The 16,223-nt window shown below is 38.3% G+C and overlaps 1 protein-coding gene across 1 annotated transcript in view; it reads right to left on the reverse strand.

The window, feature by feature from the left end:
- The window catches only part of LOC149822738 (succinate-semialdehyde dehydrogenase, mitochondrial-like), a 165,456-nt gene that overhangs the window by 73,499 nt on the left and 75,734 nt on the right, over positions 1-16,223 (reverse strand). The window contains exons 12-13 of the mRNA XM_089980026.1: positions 10,882-10,948; positions 8,830-8,915 (exon numbers count right to left, since the gene is read on the reverse strand). Coding sequence (XP_089836152.1) covers positions 8,830-8,915; positions 10,882-10,948 — 153 coding nt within the window. The remainder of the gene's footprint in view (positions 1-8,829; positions 8,916-10,881; positions 10,949-16,223) is intronic.

Consider the following 16,223-nt stretch of genomic DNA (forward strand, 5'->3'; position numbering starts at 1 on the left):
GGGAGACTGTAAGGATACAAAAACTTCGTGTGCTGTAAATTTGTCCCCTGAACCCGATATTGAGGTTCTTTCTCCTTGCCACGGTTTTAGGGAGAGTCCGCCACTTTACCCGGGAGTGGTGTGTTAGTCACAACTGTGAGTCTGTTTTGGTATACCAAGAAAGTGGCGCCAGTGGATGCTGTTTTTCCTGGTGTCCCTGACTTTGGATGTTGTTTTCCAAGGTTCCGATGGATGGTGTTGTTTCCTGATATCGGTCGAGGGCTAAGTTTGGAACCTGGTAATAAGATACAAATTGTGTGTTAAGCTACCCCGGGAACCCTACTTGACCTCGGGGTTTGTACCCGTTTGGTGTATCCACGGGCAACGGTAATTAAAAAGAGGAACTTAAAGCTGCGTGCATTTAATAGGGCATGCATATGGAAAGATGAAACTTAAATAAAAGATAACAAAAGAAATCATGCATTGCACATAATCATGCATTTTCCTGCTATGCATTAAAACATGCATATGTTATCTATTTTCTTAATTATTATATGTTTGGTGGAGGCGTGATGTTTAACTTTTAATATATGTTAAATGTCTTGTTGTACAAAAATTGTGTATCATGGTATGGTTTAATATTTCTTTATGCATAACGGATGTACCCTGTGGTATGAATGCGGATTTGAATTATAAATTGTCATAATTGCATTTCTCTGAATAATTGTGTGGATTCATATTGTGGTTGTGGGATATATAAATGTTGCTATTAATGTTACCTGCCAGTTAACTTCTGGTCAATTGTTAACTGTCATAGTATAGACCTTTGTTTATTTTTGGTATATATACTGAACATTATACTTGACACCCATATCACATACTGGATTCATGATGTACCACATTAAAAGTTATGGATTTCCTACTTAGACAGTTGTAGTCTAATTCCTATAAATTTCAGGTGAAGAATTGGAGTTAGGAGCGGCTGCAGAATGAGGCTCCGATCGGGATTTTGGATTTACTGTTCCAAGGATAGTGTGAGAACTCTGATCTTAATTTTCATTGATATTGAATGAAAAGAATGTTTTGGTCTTGCTCCATCTGTAATGTTCTGGAATGCTTAGCCCTACGGTATGACTTGTTTTCGCTGTATAAAAAAAAATCTCAAAATTTGGGTTAAGATTTCGGGGCGTTACATTTTCTGTCGATCTTGATGCTGGATAACCAGATTAGGGGGAAGTGTTCCATGAAAGTGAACGTTGAAGGTTGTTTCTGATTTTATTGGTAACCCATAGCATGTTGATATAGATTTTCTGTTAGCTTAATCTGCATCAGTTTCATTTAGAAAGACATAACATGTTTAATTCTTGTCAGTCCTAATTGGAGTCTGTTTTAACATACTTCTATTAAATACCTATTGGCCGATCTCAGGAGCCTGTTTCATTTAACATTAAATAACATCCTTATGTTAGTTCTGGACAACCGAATGTGTTCGTTTCATTTGGACAAACAGAACATTCTTATATGAATTCTTGATTAGCTGAATGTGTATATTTCATGCTGAAAAGTTCAGCCTAATTACATTAAATCCTGTTAACTGGGTCTTGTGTTTGTTCATTCTGAATATAAACATGTTAATTTAATTTTTGCTAACCAATTGTGATTATTACATTTTGTAAAGCATGGCATCTTTATGTTCATTTCAGGACAGTTGAATAGTGTATAGGTCGATCAGCCATGTGAACTGATATCTTTGAGTGCTTTGATTTCAAATGATCAGCATGTACTTAAAATAATATATATATAGATTGATTTGAACTCGAAATGTCTAATGAATTGGTCCAATTGATTTGAGGTTGATAAACCAGACATTTATAGATATAGATAAACACCTATGAGGTCAAAACCTTGGATCAAACTTTTTGAATGTCTTAGGCTCTTATGTATTTAACCAGTTGCACCTGCGTGAATAATGATACTAAGTGGGTTACATCTATAGTTATAGATGCTGCACCCAGTTGTTGTTTGGGCTCTATAGGGTTCTTTAAATTGCATTCTTCCAAGTTTCTCTAGTGCTATGACTGATTTACATGAAATACCACGTGTTTACACTGTTTTTGTCAGAACATGTATGATTTGTATTGCTTGTATGCAGCATGTATTCGGAAGTGTATCTTCAACTTTAAAGTAGATATGCTCTGATGTGAATACTCCAACGTGAATCTATATTGCATACCACTCGTTAGACAGCGCAATAACCGATACTATATTGATCTAAAGCAGGGGTAGGCTTTTCAATTACTTACTGTGGAATCCAACATAAATAATAAGAAAAAAGTACCGATGTCAGGCTTTCTGCTTTGAAAGGTCTAGCTCAAGATTTGCAATTTTAGTGCTTGTGGACCTCAGCTTCTTAGTTGTATAACTGAATTTTTCACCACCAGTGAGAGTTTAACCAGCATGCCTATGTCATCTCATTGTGTTCCATCCTTTGAAGCAGATTTTTATTATTATTCATGGTACCAAACATAAAATAATTGAACAAATATGCGGATTTAACAAATGCATGTATTATCTGTGTGTTTTGTGGTTTTGATGGGCATAGCTTAAATGTTCCCATTTTAATGCTTTGAAAATCTAGACACAGTTTATCTTTAAGGCTTAAGCTCATGTTATCTGTGTTTGAGGAATGAGGTTGTTATATTGGTTTCAAATATATGATGGTACACTTAGTGACATATGGATATGTGCCTTTCCGCGAGGCAGTCACTTGGGAAAACCTTGCCTATTAGGTATTATAAGTTGATTACCCGATGCGGGTACTTGGGCTATTAGTTTGTGTGCTATGACAATAAAACTGATAAAAACTTAATCATAAATGTTGTGTGCCCGACTGGTTTAAAGGTATCGGGGCATTGGTGCTTGACTGGTTTAAAGGCACCAGAGCACTCTGAGTGGGTTTATGTAATCAATATGAAAAATGATGGGATTGTTTATGTCACGGGCTAACTTTCCAAGGCCAAATTTTTTGCATTTCAAGCCAAGGAAGCCCCGTGCGGCACTAGGCCTCACGACCTAGTCAGCCTCACAGCACGTGTTTCCCACACGTAACTTTCTTACCCAGCGGAACGTCAACTTAACAAGCTCTTCTTTTCAAGAGATCCGTCCGAACATGGTTCATCGTGCATCTGATAGCCATTTACGTGCATAGCCGTCCCATACCAGCTAGCACCTTCAACCACCAAGCCAAACGTGTCTTACCACTCCCACAAGCAAGCGCACGTTGACAAGGGCTGAAACGTGCCTTCGCAGCACTACCGACTTAACCAACATCCAACGCGGGTCATGGGGAGCATAACACATCCCAAAGTCTTTACCGATGCATATCATGTCTCCAACCATCATGGCAAGCCACCTTTCCTCAAGCCCAACCATCCGAGCCAACAACGCACGGATGCCTTAGCCTCGCGTGCCATGGAGCAGATAGCAGCCCCATGGGCACGCCCCCAACATAACCTCACCATAGAAGGGACAAGATCTTTCGACCCCCAGTCCGCAGACCAGTTGATGATTATCTGCCATAGCGAACAGCACCACCCAAACTCGTTCGCCGGCGTTGTGCACTCTCTTGCACAACCCCATGCCACTTGGCATGGTTGGGACCGCATCGCCGCACCAAGAGCCGTCTGCCTACGCACCCAAGGCCTTTGCCTACGCCCCATGGGGGATTTGAACTACACACGGACACCCCCATGCACTCCCAGTGCTACCCGTGCGATATAGGGGGTGCCTATGCCAAACTGCTGCAACATGTGCCAAACAGCTCAAACAGGAGGTCCCCTATATAGGTGTTTTAGGAGCCAGGCCCCTGCCAGCAAGAGGAACCCGAATAACACTTGGGGAACCATAAATTTCTCAACTTCGGAATTCTTCAAATCCGCCTTCACCCACGCGTTCCCCATAGTCCATTTACACGGTGAATCTTCGATCTTGGCCCCAAACAACTTCAAATGCTCGTTGGATTATCGCCTCAAAGATTGTGCACGCAACTGTGCCCACACTGTGCACATTGCTGCACATGCCAAGCTCTGACCATGCTCACCGCAACTACGTGCCCACCGCATGCTGTGCTTCGCACGTCACATGCATCATGCATGACAATGATCTGTGCAACACACGACACCACTGTTATGCATGTGCACCAAACTCTGCACAGATGGGCAAGGCCTGTTTGTCACGGGGTTGGCCCGACGCCTCATGCACGCCGCAACCAACCAATCCATCACTCTTGGGGCACTTCCACCGCACTACACACACATCCATGCATTTGTTGCCGCATCTGCACTGCACCACACCAGGCACATGCCACACTCCTTGCACAGTCCTGTGCCCCACTCCAGCACACGACACCATCTGTGGCATGCACGTGCCTCTTATGAATGTGCACTGCACCTTGCCAGTGCACATGTCACACACTCCTTTCACTGTCCAGTGCCAAGCCCAGGCACATGACAAAATCAGTGACATGCACACACCTTTTTCAGCACCTGCGTTGCACCAACCCGTGCACACGCCACACCCCTTTGCATAGCCCAGTGCCAAGCTCAGGCACACGACACTATCAGTGGCATGCACACGTCTCTTCAACCCCATGCACCGCACCAAGTCCCATACCTATGGCACGTTGCAAGGCTCTCCGAGATTTTGGGTGCAACAGTTTATATACCTTGGTAAAATGACTAAGGTTGGGAATCTACTACTATGGTAGTAGGAGGTAGTTGGGGGAAAATGCCCTTTACTACGGAAACTTAATTAAATGAAAAGATCAACCCACTCAGTTTGAGGCTTACCTTGGAGAGGGTAGGTGGTACAAAACTTTGAGGACTTGTGTTTTGGTTTCGAGCGTAAAGCGGCTCGTTGGTCCCCCGTCCTCGAAGTTAGGGGATCCGAACTACCTATGTGTCCTAGGTGGTAGTTTCACGTCTTCTGCAAAAGTTAGGGATGCATCTTGTTTGTGTTGAGCCCTTTGGAGATTTTCTCGGCTACTGGTCGCTCCCTTGATGATTCAGTCTCAGTTAGAATGTTCGGGTTAATAAAATACCCTTGAATAATATACCCCCGAACGTTCTCTTCTGTGATGGTTGCTTGGGCCCGTGTGTACCCGCGGGATAAGATAATATAAACACTATTTAGAACAGTTAGGTATCACTGTAAGTGGAGTTACTGGAGAGACAATTTCATATTCTTTTAAACATGCTTTATATTCTGAACTTGTGATGAAATGCAAATCCTGAAATGCGTAGATAAGATAATTGAATTCATATTGTTACTCTCACATGAAAATTATGCATGTTACCGTTATTGTTGTTGCAAAATACGCTTTACTGGTTTAGTTATAGTTGTTGCATAATCTGCTTACTTGCTTAGATATATGTCTGTTATTGTTGTTGCATAGTCTGCTTTACGTGTTTTTGTATATGCTAAAAATTCATACTTGACACCCACATCACATACTAGATTCATGATATACCTGCATTAAAAGGTACAAATTTCCTACTTAGACAGTTGTAGTCTAATTCCTATAATTTTACTATTTTCAGGTGAATAATAGCATTTACGAGCGACTGCAGGATGAGGCATCAGATCAAGATTCTGGATTTATTGTTCCAGGGATCGCTTGGGTTTATTGTAATTTAATTGTTTATATCATTTAAAACTCTAACATTAATTTTCATTGATAATGAAATGGAATAAATGTTTTGGGTCTTCTCTCCAGTGTAATGTTCTGAAATGCTTAACGCTATAGTATTTCTTGTTTCCGTTGTTATTTACAAAAAAAAAAATCATCACAAAAATTTGGGTTAAAAATTTTGGGGCGTTACACTGGGTGCATTGACTGCACCCAGGGTCAGGTTGACCGCATCGAGTGCGGGTGCGGCACCTAGTTGGAGAATCCCTGTGACATATAGGGAAAAAAAATTTCTTGGCAATTTTTTTTTTTAAGTCCGAAAAATTGGACCAAAATTACCCTAGGTGCGTTGACCACACCCAGGGTCGAGTTGACCACACCCGGTGCCGCACCTGCGTCGCGTCGACGTGGATGCAGCACCCTGCTAGTTGAATCCCTATGACAGCCCAATGCAATACTTACTAAACATGTCATTAAGTATTCTTAATCAACAACTAAAACAAAACATGTAATCAGCATAGAGAGGACGAAAATAATCTAAGGTGCTTCTTTTAATAATATAAATTTCAAAAAGACATCACCTTGATGATGTTCTTTAAATTTTAAATTGTTATTTATACATAACAGCTAATTTAAAGTTTAAACAACACCATAAAGGTGGTGGCCCTTTGAAATTCCTATTATTACTGTTAGAGGTAAATTAGGTCTTTTTCTGAAGGAAAGTACAATGCCAACAAAAGTTTTGAAAGGTAACAAAGGACTTCATTTAGTATGTAAAACTCCTATACTATGTCACATAGACAAACCAAAGCACTCTCTGTACCCATATTGACACGGCAGGACACGAATATGGGTACCCGACTAGGTGTGGGTACACCCTGGGTCGATTCCAACATCGAAACGGGTTGGGTCCAACCTTGACCTGACCCAACCATGTATTTTCTTTTCTTTTCTTTTTCTTGACCTTGGACAAAGGAGCAGGACCATTTTGGTCGCCCACTCACCACAATCACACCCCCCCTCTCTCTCGCACGCGTTTTCCCTCTCTCTCTTTCGTTTACCTGCGTCTCTCGTCTTCCCACCCTCCACGATAAACACCCCTCCCCCTCTCTCGTCTTCCCTTCCACCACAATCGGTGACTTTGAACCCACCTCCGGAGACCTCCGGTGGGAGGTGAAGAGGTAGGATTCTCTCTCTTTCGTTTTAGGGTATTTTCATGAAAAAATGGGAAAACCCCTTGATTTTTCATTCCCCTCTCTTTTTTCCCCCGAAAATCATCAGATTTACCTATCTTTGTTGGATACTCCTTGTTTTTTGGGTGTTTTTGTTTTTCTTTCTAGGGTTAGAATGAGGGTTTGGGCCCTTTGGGGTTTTTATTCTAGGGTTAGAGTGAGGATTTGGGGTTTTTGTTTTAGGGTTATATTCAGTATAAATTTTAGATATATATTTTAGATTATATTCAGTTTAGAATTTAGATATATTCAGTATATATTTTAGATATATATTTAGATTATATTCAGTTTATAATTTAGATATATTCAGTATATATTTTAGATATATATTTAGATTATATTCAGTTTATAATTTAGATATATTCAGTATATATTTTAGATATATATTTAGATATATATTTAGATTATATTTAGTTTATATTCAGTTTAAAATTTAAGTGTATACTTTATATTCAATTTCTTTTGATTGTTAGTTCTTGATTTTGTCATGTATGGTTTGTTGATTTATTCTTATGTTGTCTTTTTGGTTTGAATCGTTTGATTGTATGTTTGTCCTTCTCAAAAAAAAAGAATTGTTTGACTGTGTGATAGGCTGATAGCATGGTTGATTGTTAGTTCTTGAATTGTTTGAATTTTGTATTTATGTGAAATAATATATATATATAGCCGTGTCCCCGTACCCACAACTTTTGGAATTGCCGTGTCATACCCTCCATCCCCATACCCATGTGACATAGCTCCTATACACTCTGAACAGTTTCGGACAGTAGTGATGCTAGAAACAAGCACAGATGGCACTATCTCAAAGGTTGTGACCCATCTGTCAATTTTTGCATTGCCACAAAAAGAAAGTGATATCATAGTTGGCAAACCTGGCAAGTCGACTCGGGAATCTCAAGCCAACCCAGATCGGAGCCCAAAAAGATCACTGATTTAGGATCACCGATCCAGATGCCTCTTATGTCTTCTCTATCATGCATTTTATGGTTTTAATGCACAATGTTCATATAAAGGTGCTTGTTATGAAGAATCAAATATTGTTATTTCATCAATGTTAATGATTATGTATAGTTGTATATCTGTATAGCTTAGTTATGGATGTCATGTGCCAAATTTAGTGATTTTCAGCTTAAAGATTGATTATTTCCATGTATCATTTGTGTAGTAACACTAAAAACATGTGGAGTCCTAACCCAGCCAAGTTACTGAGTCAACCTGCTGGCCCCAAGTCAAGGGTTAGGTAATCCAAGTCTGAGTCATAAGTTTGCCAACGATGCGGGCAATAACCTGCACATTCACACAAATGCACTTTGTACAAATAGTGGCTTGATCTTAGCCTGTTTCACCAGGAAAATAAAAATAATCCCTTTTACTGGCATGATACTGGCACTGAAATGGCCAGAATCTGACCAATCTAGAGAGTATTGTAACCAAAACCCATAACATGCCCATAAGAGATGGACCTAGATACTGAGGAAAAAAAGGAATTATCACGACTAAAATAAATGCAAACTTTTAGGATTTTCTCCTGTTGGATAGATTTCCAGTGTTAGGTCATGATGAAATAACACAGTGATGTGAATGCAAAATGCAGATATATACTACAAGTACAAACTATTTTGATAAATATGAAAACTTCATCCTAAGTTAAATGATCAAAAGATTCATCAATAGATCAAACTTGACAAAGACCAAAGGTGTGCAATTCCCTGTCTGTTACATTGTTTTATTCATTAGTTGTCTTATAAAAATGGCTCCAGACAGATATTAAAGAGCCACAGATATTAAAGAGCCGTAAGCATAAAACATCACATGTATGCCATATATTACAGAGAAACTCAATAAAATTGAAATTAAAAATTTAACGCATTAATTAAACAAACATCTCTGGCACCACTACATAATAAAGACACTAGATGAAAGATGCAAGACCTGGAGAACACCTTCTGTCAATCCATTCCCAACTTGCAATTGTTGTACAGCATCAGCAAAAGCTTTTGCAAACTTTTCATAAATACCTGTAAAAATCAAGTTAATAAATTCCACAAAACACAAAAAAAGACGTTAATTAGACTATCTAAATGCAAGCTAATCATATGGCAGAAACAGAAATATTTACTTCATTTAGATAAAGAACCTTCATACCAAGGTTATATTATGAACCATAAATACAGATCCAAACAGAATAATGAAGACAAAGAAAAGCATAATCTGAAGTTCATCTATATATATATATATATATATATATAGATGTGTGTGTGTGTGTGTGTGTGTGGAAAAATATAGGAGCATGGTAGGTGCTTTGTAGTACTTGATCTCACCAAATCCAACAAATCCCATGCAGTCAACTAGGTATGCCAATTCATGCACTCTTTTAAATGGTACATAAGAATGCCTTAAAAAGAATTGTGAGATGTGTTAAAAGGCACCTTAAACTGTGGTCTGATATACTACAAATTTGACTAGAGGATGTTACAAGTCGAAACCATCGTAGGGAATTTTCATTGAGGTTGAGCTAGTGACCTAGACATGAATCAATTACTGTGTATTTGTAAATTTGGGCAAGATTCTTATTTCATGGAAACGCAAGAAATAGAGATGCATTGCCAGATCAAGTATTAAAGTAGAATAAGGGCCTTGAAAGCGTGATTGCAGAAGTGTTGATATGGAGTTTGACGACAATCATCAGGATGAAGCTGCGAACAACAAAGTCTCTAGGCATTTTCAAATATATTATCAATTTGTGGAGGAAAACCATCAGAACAGAAAATCAAGTGGTTGATGTATCTAGAAAAGGATATTAAACAACTCGACATGATTATTTGAAGGATAAGTTGTATATATCAAGCATAATTTTCAACTTAAAGGGTTGTTTTAAGCATGGCAAGATTGTAGATAGCATTATCCTCTAATGCATATTATTTTTGCCACTCATTAGCAGTGGCACCCATGTAACTTTTATCTTTTTGGTTTTTGAGTTCTTCCATGCAATGGACATACACCCAACTAGGCCTTTTGCTAAAATTCTTGGATTGGAATACCGACTCAAAGAAGACTACATAGTCAATTCTGAAGAAACTCATTGTCAGATTCTTCCGTATGTTAAATTCATCTTATTTGAAAAGGAAGAGCTTGCATGATTACTAGCTTCCATTCAAACATTATCTGTGCCTATAACCATGCACACAAAAATATTAACCATCCATTAAAAACAGGAATCTGCATAAGAAAATGCTAGATGTGTAGAAAGAATAATAGGGAAATTTCTACCTTCTCTTATGCTCCCTTTCAAACATTGTACATGTATCTATCATGGAGAGTTTTCTACGTAAAGGCTAAGGCAAACTATGGAATCTTGTAGATCAAGTGTGAAGGATATTTACATCAAATTTCTTACTTAAAGAGGACCAGAATGAGGAACTCGAATCAGATGAAGCTATTGTATCCTGGGAGTCTGATGTCATGAAGAAATGCGAAGATGGAAAACAGTTAACGAAATTCAACACAAAGAATTACATAGCCTTAGAGGATCGACCAGAAAATCCTGCTCCCTAGAAGTCCACCACCTAATCATACAATTATCATGTTACCTATCAAAAGAAACGTTCTCCTGCATGAGAAGATCATCCACCCTTAAATTACATACTTCTGCCAAGCTCGAAGATGGGTATATTTAGCACAGTTTATATGATTTTCAAGTAATGCACATTTTTTGGAAGGGTATCATAGGAACATTCTCAAAGCTTCTGAACCAACAATTGTGGAATGAAACGTTTCAAGGAGAAGCATGAAAAAGTTTTCCAGTATAACCACAAAAAAACGAAAAACAGAAGATGCATAAATTGTAGCAAACACGTTATAGGATTAACAACAAAATGGGAAAATAATATATAAAATTCCATCGAAGGACAAAGTAAAAGACATCCTAAAACCTTTCTGACATTGAATCAACTAATAAAAATTGAGTGCATGACTTGTACAAACCTTCTTGTACTAGTATTCTATTTGCACATACACAAGTTTGACCGCTATTACGAAATTTTGCAGCAAGCTGCAAAATAAGAATATTTTCAGATATGTTAAAACAACCACTTAGAAGTAGAACAAAGATAACAAGTGAGAAAATAATACAAAATAGTTTACACAGTGCAGATTGAATACCCACATGAATCCTTGTCATGGAAAAAGCACAAAAAGAAAACAATGATAAACTAAGCTTCTCAAGGAAGTACCGTAAAAGTATAGTTAATTTATAATTTTATATAATAGAAAAAATTTGTGCACACATAAATAATGGAAACTACAAGAGCTTAGTAACCCACAAAAGGAAATGAGTATATGGGATCATACATAGAGTGAAAATCTAGGAATCCTATGAACAATTCAGTCATAAGCATAGATAACAAACTGTTCACATAACCCTCATCCTATGTCACATGGGTACTGGTGCGGGTGCGTAGGGTATGACACGACGATTTCAAAATTTATGGGTATGGGTGTAATGAAATATGCAGAAAAGCAAAGAGTGCATTAAGCACTTACAACATCCATTAAGGAATAAACAAAAGGGCTAACACCCAAACTCACAAGAGACAACACAACATAAAAATATAAAAGTCTCTTATTGAAAAGAGAGAGAGCTCTCTTGAATGAGAAATACAAGAGGGGTTCACCCCTATTTATACACAAGAGAAGGAGAGGGGGGATGGCCAAGAGGCCTTAAAAGGAGAGCCACCTAGGGGCTCCCCATGTAGTCGTTGGGAGCCCCCAACGGTCACAAATGTGACCGTTGGGGGCCCCATCGACTACATGGTGGGGCCCCTTTTGTGTGAGCAAAAAACATAAAAATTAAAAATATAATTTACAAAAAATAAACAGGAAAATAAAAGAAGAAAAACAAGTACCCCTATCGGGTACTTGTGAAATGACTAAAATACCCCTATCGGGTATTACATATATATATATATATATATATATATAAATATATATATATATATGAATTACATGTATTTTAACACCCTCCCTCAAGCTTTACGGGGATATAACCGAAAGCTTGTTAAGGAGAAACAAAAAGCGAGGAGCAGCAAGAGCCTTAGTGAAGAAGTCCGCCAACTGGTACTCTGATGTGACGTAAGGTAGTGCTATGGTTCCTCTTAGGTATTCATCACGTACGTAATGACAGTCCATCTCAATATGCTTAGTGCGCTCATGGAAGGTGTGATTGCTTGCAATATAAATTGCGCTTTTGTTGTCGCAACACATCTTCGAAGGAGTAGAGATGACAATGCCCATATCACTGAGGAGGCTTCTTAGCCACACAAGTTCCATGGCTGTAGTGGCCATAGCACGATATTCCGCTTCCGTCGAGGACAAGGATACTTTGTGTTGCTTCTTGCATCTCCAAGAAATTATAGAGTCACCTAAGAAAACACAAAATCTGGTAGTTGAGACTCGGTCATTGGGATTTCCTCCCCAATCTGCATCAGTATAAGCAATTAAATAAGTGACGAGGCAGAGGAAAGAAAAATTCCCTTAGTTATGGTATTTTTGATATATCTGACGATTCTTAAGACTGCACTCATGTGCACGGTTGTAGGTGCATATTGAAACTGACTGACAGAGTGGACGGCATGAGCAATGTCTGGCCGAGTGATGGATAAGTAGGTTAGAGACCCAACAAGTTGCCGGTAGGGAGTAGGATCCTCGAGAGGTGTTCCATCTTCCAACCTTAATTTTGCATTGATGACTTCTGGGGTTTCTGTCTTCTTATCATCGAAGATACCAGATTTGGAACAGATGTCAGCAGCAAGTTTCATCTGAGAGAGAATGTACCCTCGAGGAGAGTACGCCACTTCAATTCCTAAAAAATATCTTAAGAAACCAAGGTCAGACATATCAAAATTATCTTTCAAAACCTTCTTAATATCATTAATGTCTTGCTCATCACTTCCTGTGATGATCATATCATCAACATAAAGTAGTAAAATAACTACTGAAGACCCTGCACTTTTCACAAACAACGCAATGTCAGTATAACATGAACGGAAATTCAAACTTGTCATTACATTACTAAATCTGTCATGCCAAGCCTTTGGGGCTTGTTTTAAACCATATAATGTCTTTTTAAGTTTGAGAATTTTATTTTTACCAATACATACTCTGGTGGGGGATCCATGTAAACTTCTTCATTTAATTCACCATTTAGAAATGCATTCTTAACATCGAGTTGATAGATAGGCCATTTTTTCACTGACGCAATAGCAATAAGAGTCCTAACACTAGTCATTCTAGCAACAGGTGCGAAGGTTTCTTCATAATCTATACCATATTCCTGAGCATATCCTTTAGCTACTAATCGTGCTTTATAACGTTCTAATGAACCATCACTCTTAGTTTTAATTTTGAAGACCCATCTACATCCAATTGATTTCTTTCCAGAGGGTAACGAAGTTATTTTCCAAGTTTTTGCCTTTTCAAGGGCACTAAGCTCTAAGTTCATGGCTTCAACCCATTGGGGAATATCTTTGGCCTCATTATAGTGTGAGGGTTCATGAAATGAATGCAACGCAATTAGACACGCTCTATATCTTGGAGTTAAGGACTCATAGGAAACAAACCTATTAGGAGTATTGGAGATCCGACCGGATCTCCTTAAAGAGGTTTCTTCTAGGTTGGATCCTTGAGAGTATTTTTCTAAGGCGCTCATCTGAGTTTGTTGACCACGCCTAACATAGGTTTGGATTGGTCTATCTATAACATCATCAAGAGGAATTTCCTCTAGGTCATTCAAAGACTCATTAGAGATTTCCTCTTCTTGAGGAGTCTTATCTTCTTGAGATAGAAGATCAAATAAAAAAGCATATTCACTTTCGTCAATATCTTTAGTTTTCACAAAACCATTTTCATTTTCCAAAAATGTTACATCTTTGGATACATAGAGTTTGTTATTTTTCAAGTCAAAACATCTAAAACCCTTTTGATTTTTTCCATATCCCAAGAAAACACATTCAATAGCTTTAGGAGATAATTTGTTCCGTTTATGAGTAAGAACAAAACATTTACATCCAAAAATTCTTAATCTATTGAAATCGGGTGTTCTTTCAAATAGTTTTTCATATGGAGATGTATTTTGTAAGGATGAAGATATCATTTTATTTATTAAGTAAGTTGAGGTTAAGGCCGCTTCGGCCCAAAAACTCTTTGGAATTTCTTTGGAAATAAGGAGTGTCCTAGTGGTTTCCATGATGTGTCTATGTTTTTTTTCGGCCAAGCCGTTTTGTTGGGGAGTCCTAGGACACGATCTTTGATGACAAATTCCATGTATTTCTAAATAGTTTTGAAATTCATTTGATAAATATTCTCCACCCGAATCGGATCTAAGAGTAGAGATATTACTTGAAAATTGATTTTTAACTATCATATGAAACTTTTTGAAGAAGTCAAAGACTTCGGATTTTAAATTGAGAAAGTAGATCTATACATACCTAGTGTAGTCATCGATAAAAGTGACGTAATAGGAGTACCCTCCTTTAGACATGACGGGGGAAGGACCCCAAACGTCCGAATGGACTAACTCAAAGGGTCTTTTGGACACAAAAGTTCGGTTTGGAAAAGGAGTAGATTTCATTTTGCCAAAAATACAATTCTTGCAAACAAAATGTTTCTCATTACAAAATTTCTTTCCAAATGGAAATGAGTACATTTTTTAGAAACTTGGATGTCCAAGTCTTTGATGCCAAATATCAATATTTTTATCTTGGACATGGTTACAAAAAGAGTTAGTGGGGAGTTTCAAGTTGCTCATGTAATAGAGATCTCCCCTCCTATGGCCTTACCCAATCTGCTTCCCGGACCGGAGATCCTGTATAGAGCAATCCTTAGTTGAGAAGGAGATTTCACATCCATGATCACATATTTGAGAAACAGAGAGGAGATTTAAATTAAGTTGAGATACAACTCTCACGTTTGGCACAAAGAAATCTTTTGAAAAGTTTAAAGTTCCAAAACTTTTTACTTGTAAGGATGTACCATCGGCAGTTGAAACATAAGAGTTTTTATAATTATTACATAAATCGGAAAGCTCATTTTCAAGTGGGGTCATATGAAAGGAAGCTCCAGAGTCAAGGATCCAAGACGACATACCTGGAGGAGAGGAAGAAGCTATGGCGGCACCCGAGGTTGATGGTATCTTGAGTAGAGTTTGTAGTGCTTCCGATAGTTGAGCAAGAGAAAAAGATTTCTTTCCTTTGATGGCTTCCTCTTTCTTTTGAGTAGCTTCTTCAACGGAAGCAACCTTATTTTTAGGTGCTTCATTCAACTTAGGGCAATTAGGTCTTATATGACCCGGCTCTTGACAATGATGGCAAATGGCTTTTCTATAGTTGCCATTATAACTATTTTGCTTCCCAAAATGTGGAGGTTTGTAAGCTTTCATATGGTTGCCGGGTTTTGATACGGCCAAGACATCATCTCCTCCTTTAATCATGCCAAGATGAGTTTCTTCTCGGCATATTTCGGCAATGACATCTTCCAAGGGAAGAGGCTTAGATCTATGTAGGAGGGAAGATCTAACTTGTTCATATTCGGGCCTAAGCCCATGTAAAAATTGGAAAAAGTGCTCTTTTTCCATTTGTTCTCTCCTTAATTCCACATCCACACTAGAAACCCATTTCGGTTCTAATAAAGATAGTTCATCCCATAGGGGACCAAGAGTGCTAAAGTAATCCCTTACACTCATTTCTCCTTGCTTGATAGTCCGGATTTTTTCTTGAAGAAAGAATTGACGAGCAAGGTCTTTTTGAGTAAACATACCTTTTATAAAGAATCATGCTTCATTCGCCATCCGAAACTTGGCAATGTTGGCGCAAATTTTGAGCTCCACATTGTTCATGAACCAAGCAAGAATCTTGGCATGCTTGCTTTCCCAATCTTCCACTTTAGATTGGTGATCTTCAATGGCCTTCATGCGGGCAATGCCTTCAAGAGCTTTTTCTTGATCACCATCCATCTTAGTTAGTTGGAGTTGTGGTTCCGGAATGGTTCCCATAACCTATCCCCAAAGTTTCTTACCTTTGATGTTGTTCTCCATAGCGGCAGCCCACATCATGTAGTTGGAGCCATTGAGCTTGAAGGAGAGATCAATCTTTTGTTCTCCTTCCATTTCAAACACTCACAAGAGGGTAAATGGAGAGAGAAACAACAAGAAAAAAATATAGCTATACGACTAGCTATATTAAGAAGAAGAGCATAAACAAGGCTCTGATACCATGTAATGAAATATGCGGAAAAGCAAAGAGTGCATTAAGCACTTACAACATCCACTAAGG

Source organism: Nuphar pumila, chromosome 11 (assembly GCF_984573655.1).
Source record: "Nuphar pumila chromosome 11, dmNupPumi1.hap1.1, whole genome shotgun sequence".
NCBI classification, from domain to species: domain Eukaryota; kingdom Viridiplantae; phylum Streptophyta; class Magnoliopsida; order Nymphaeales; family Nymphaeaceae; genus Nuphar; species Nuphar pumila.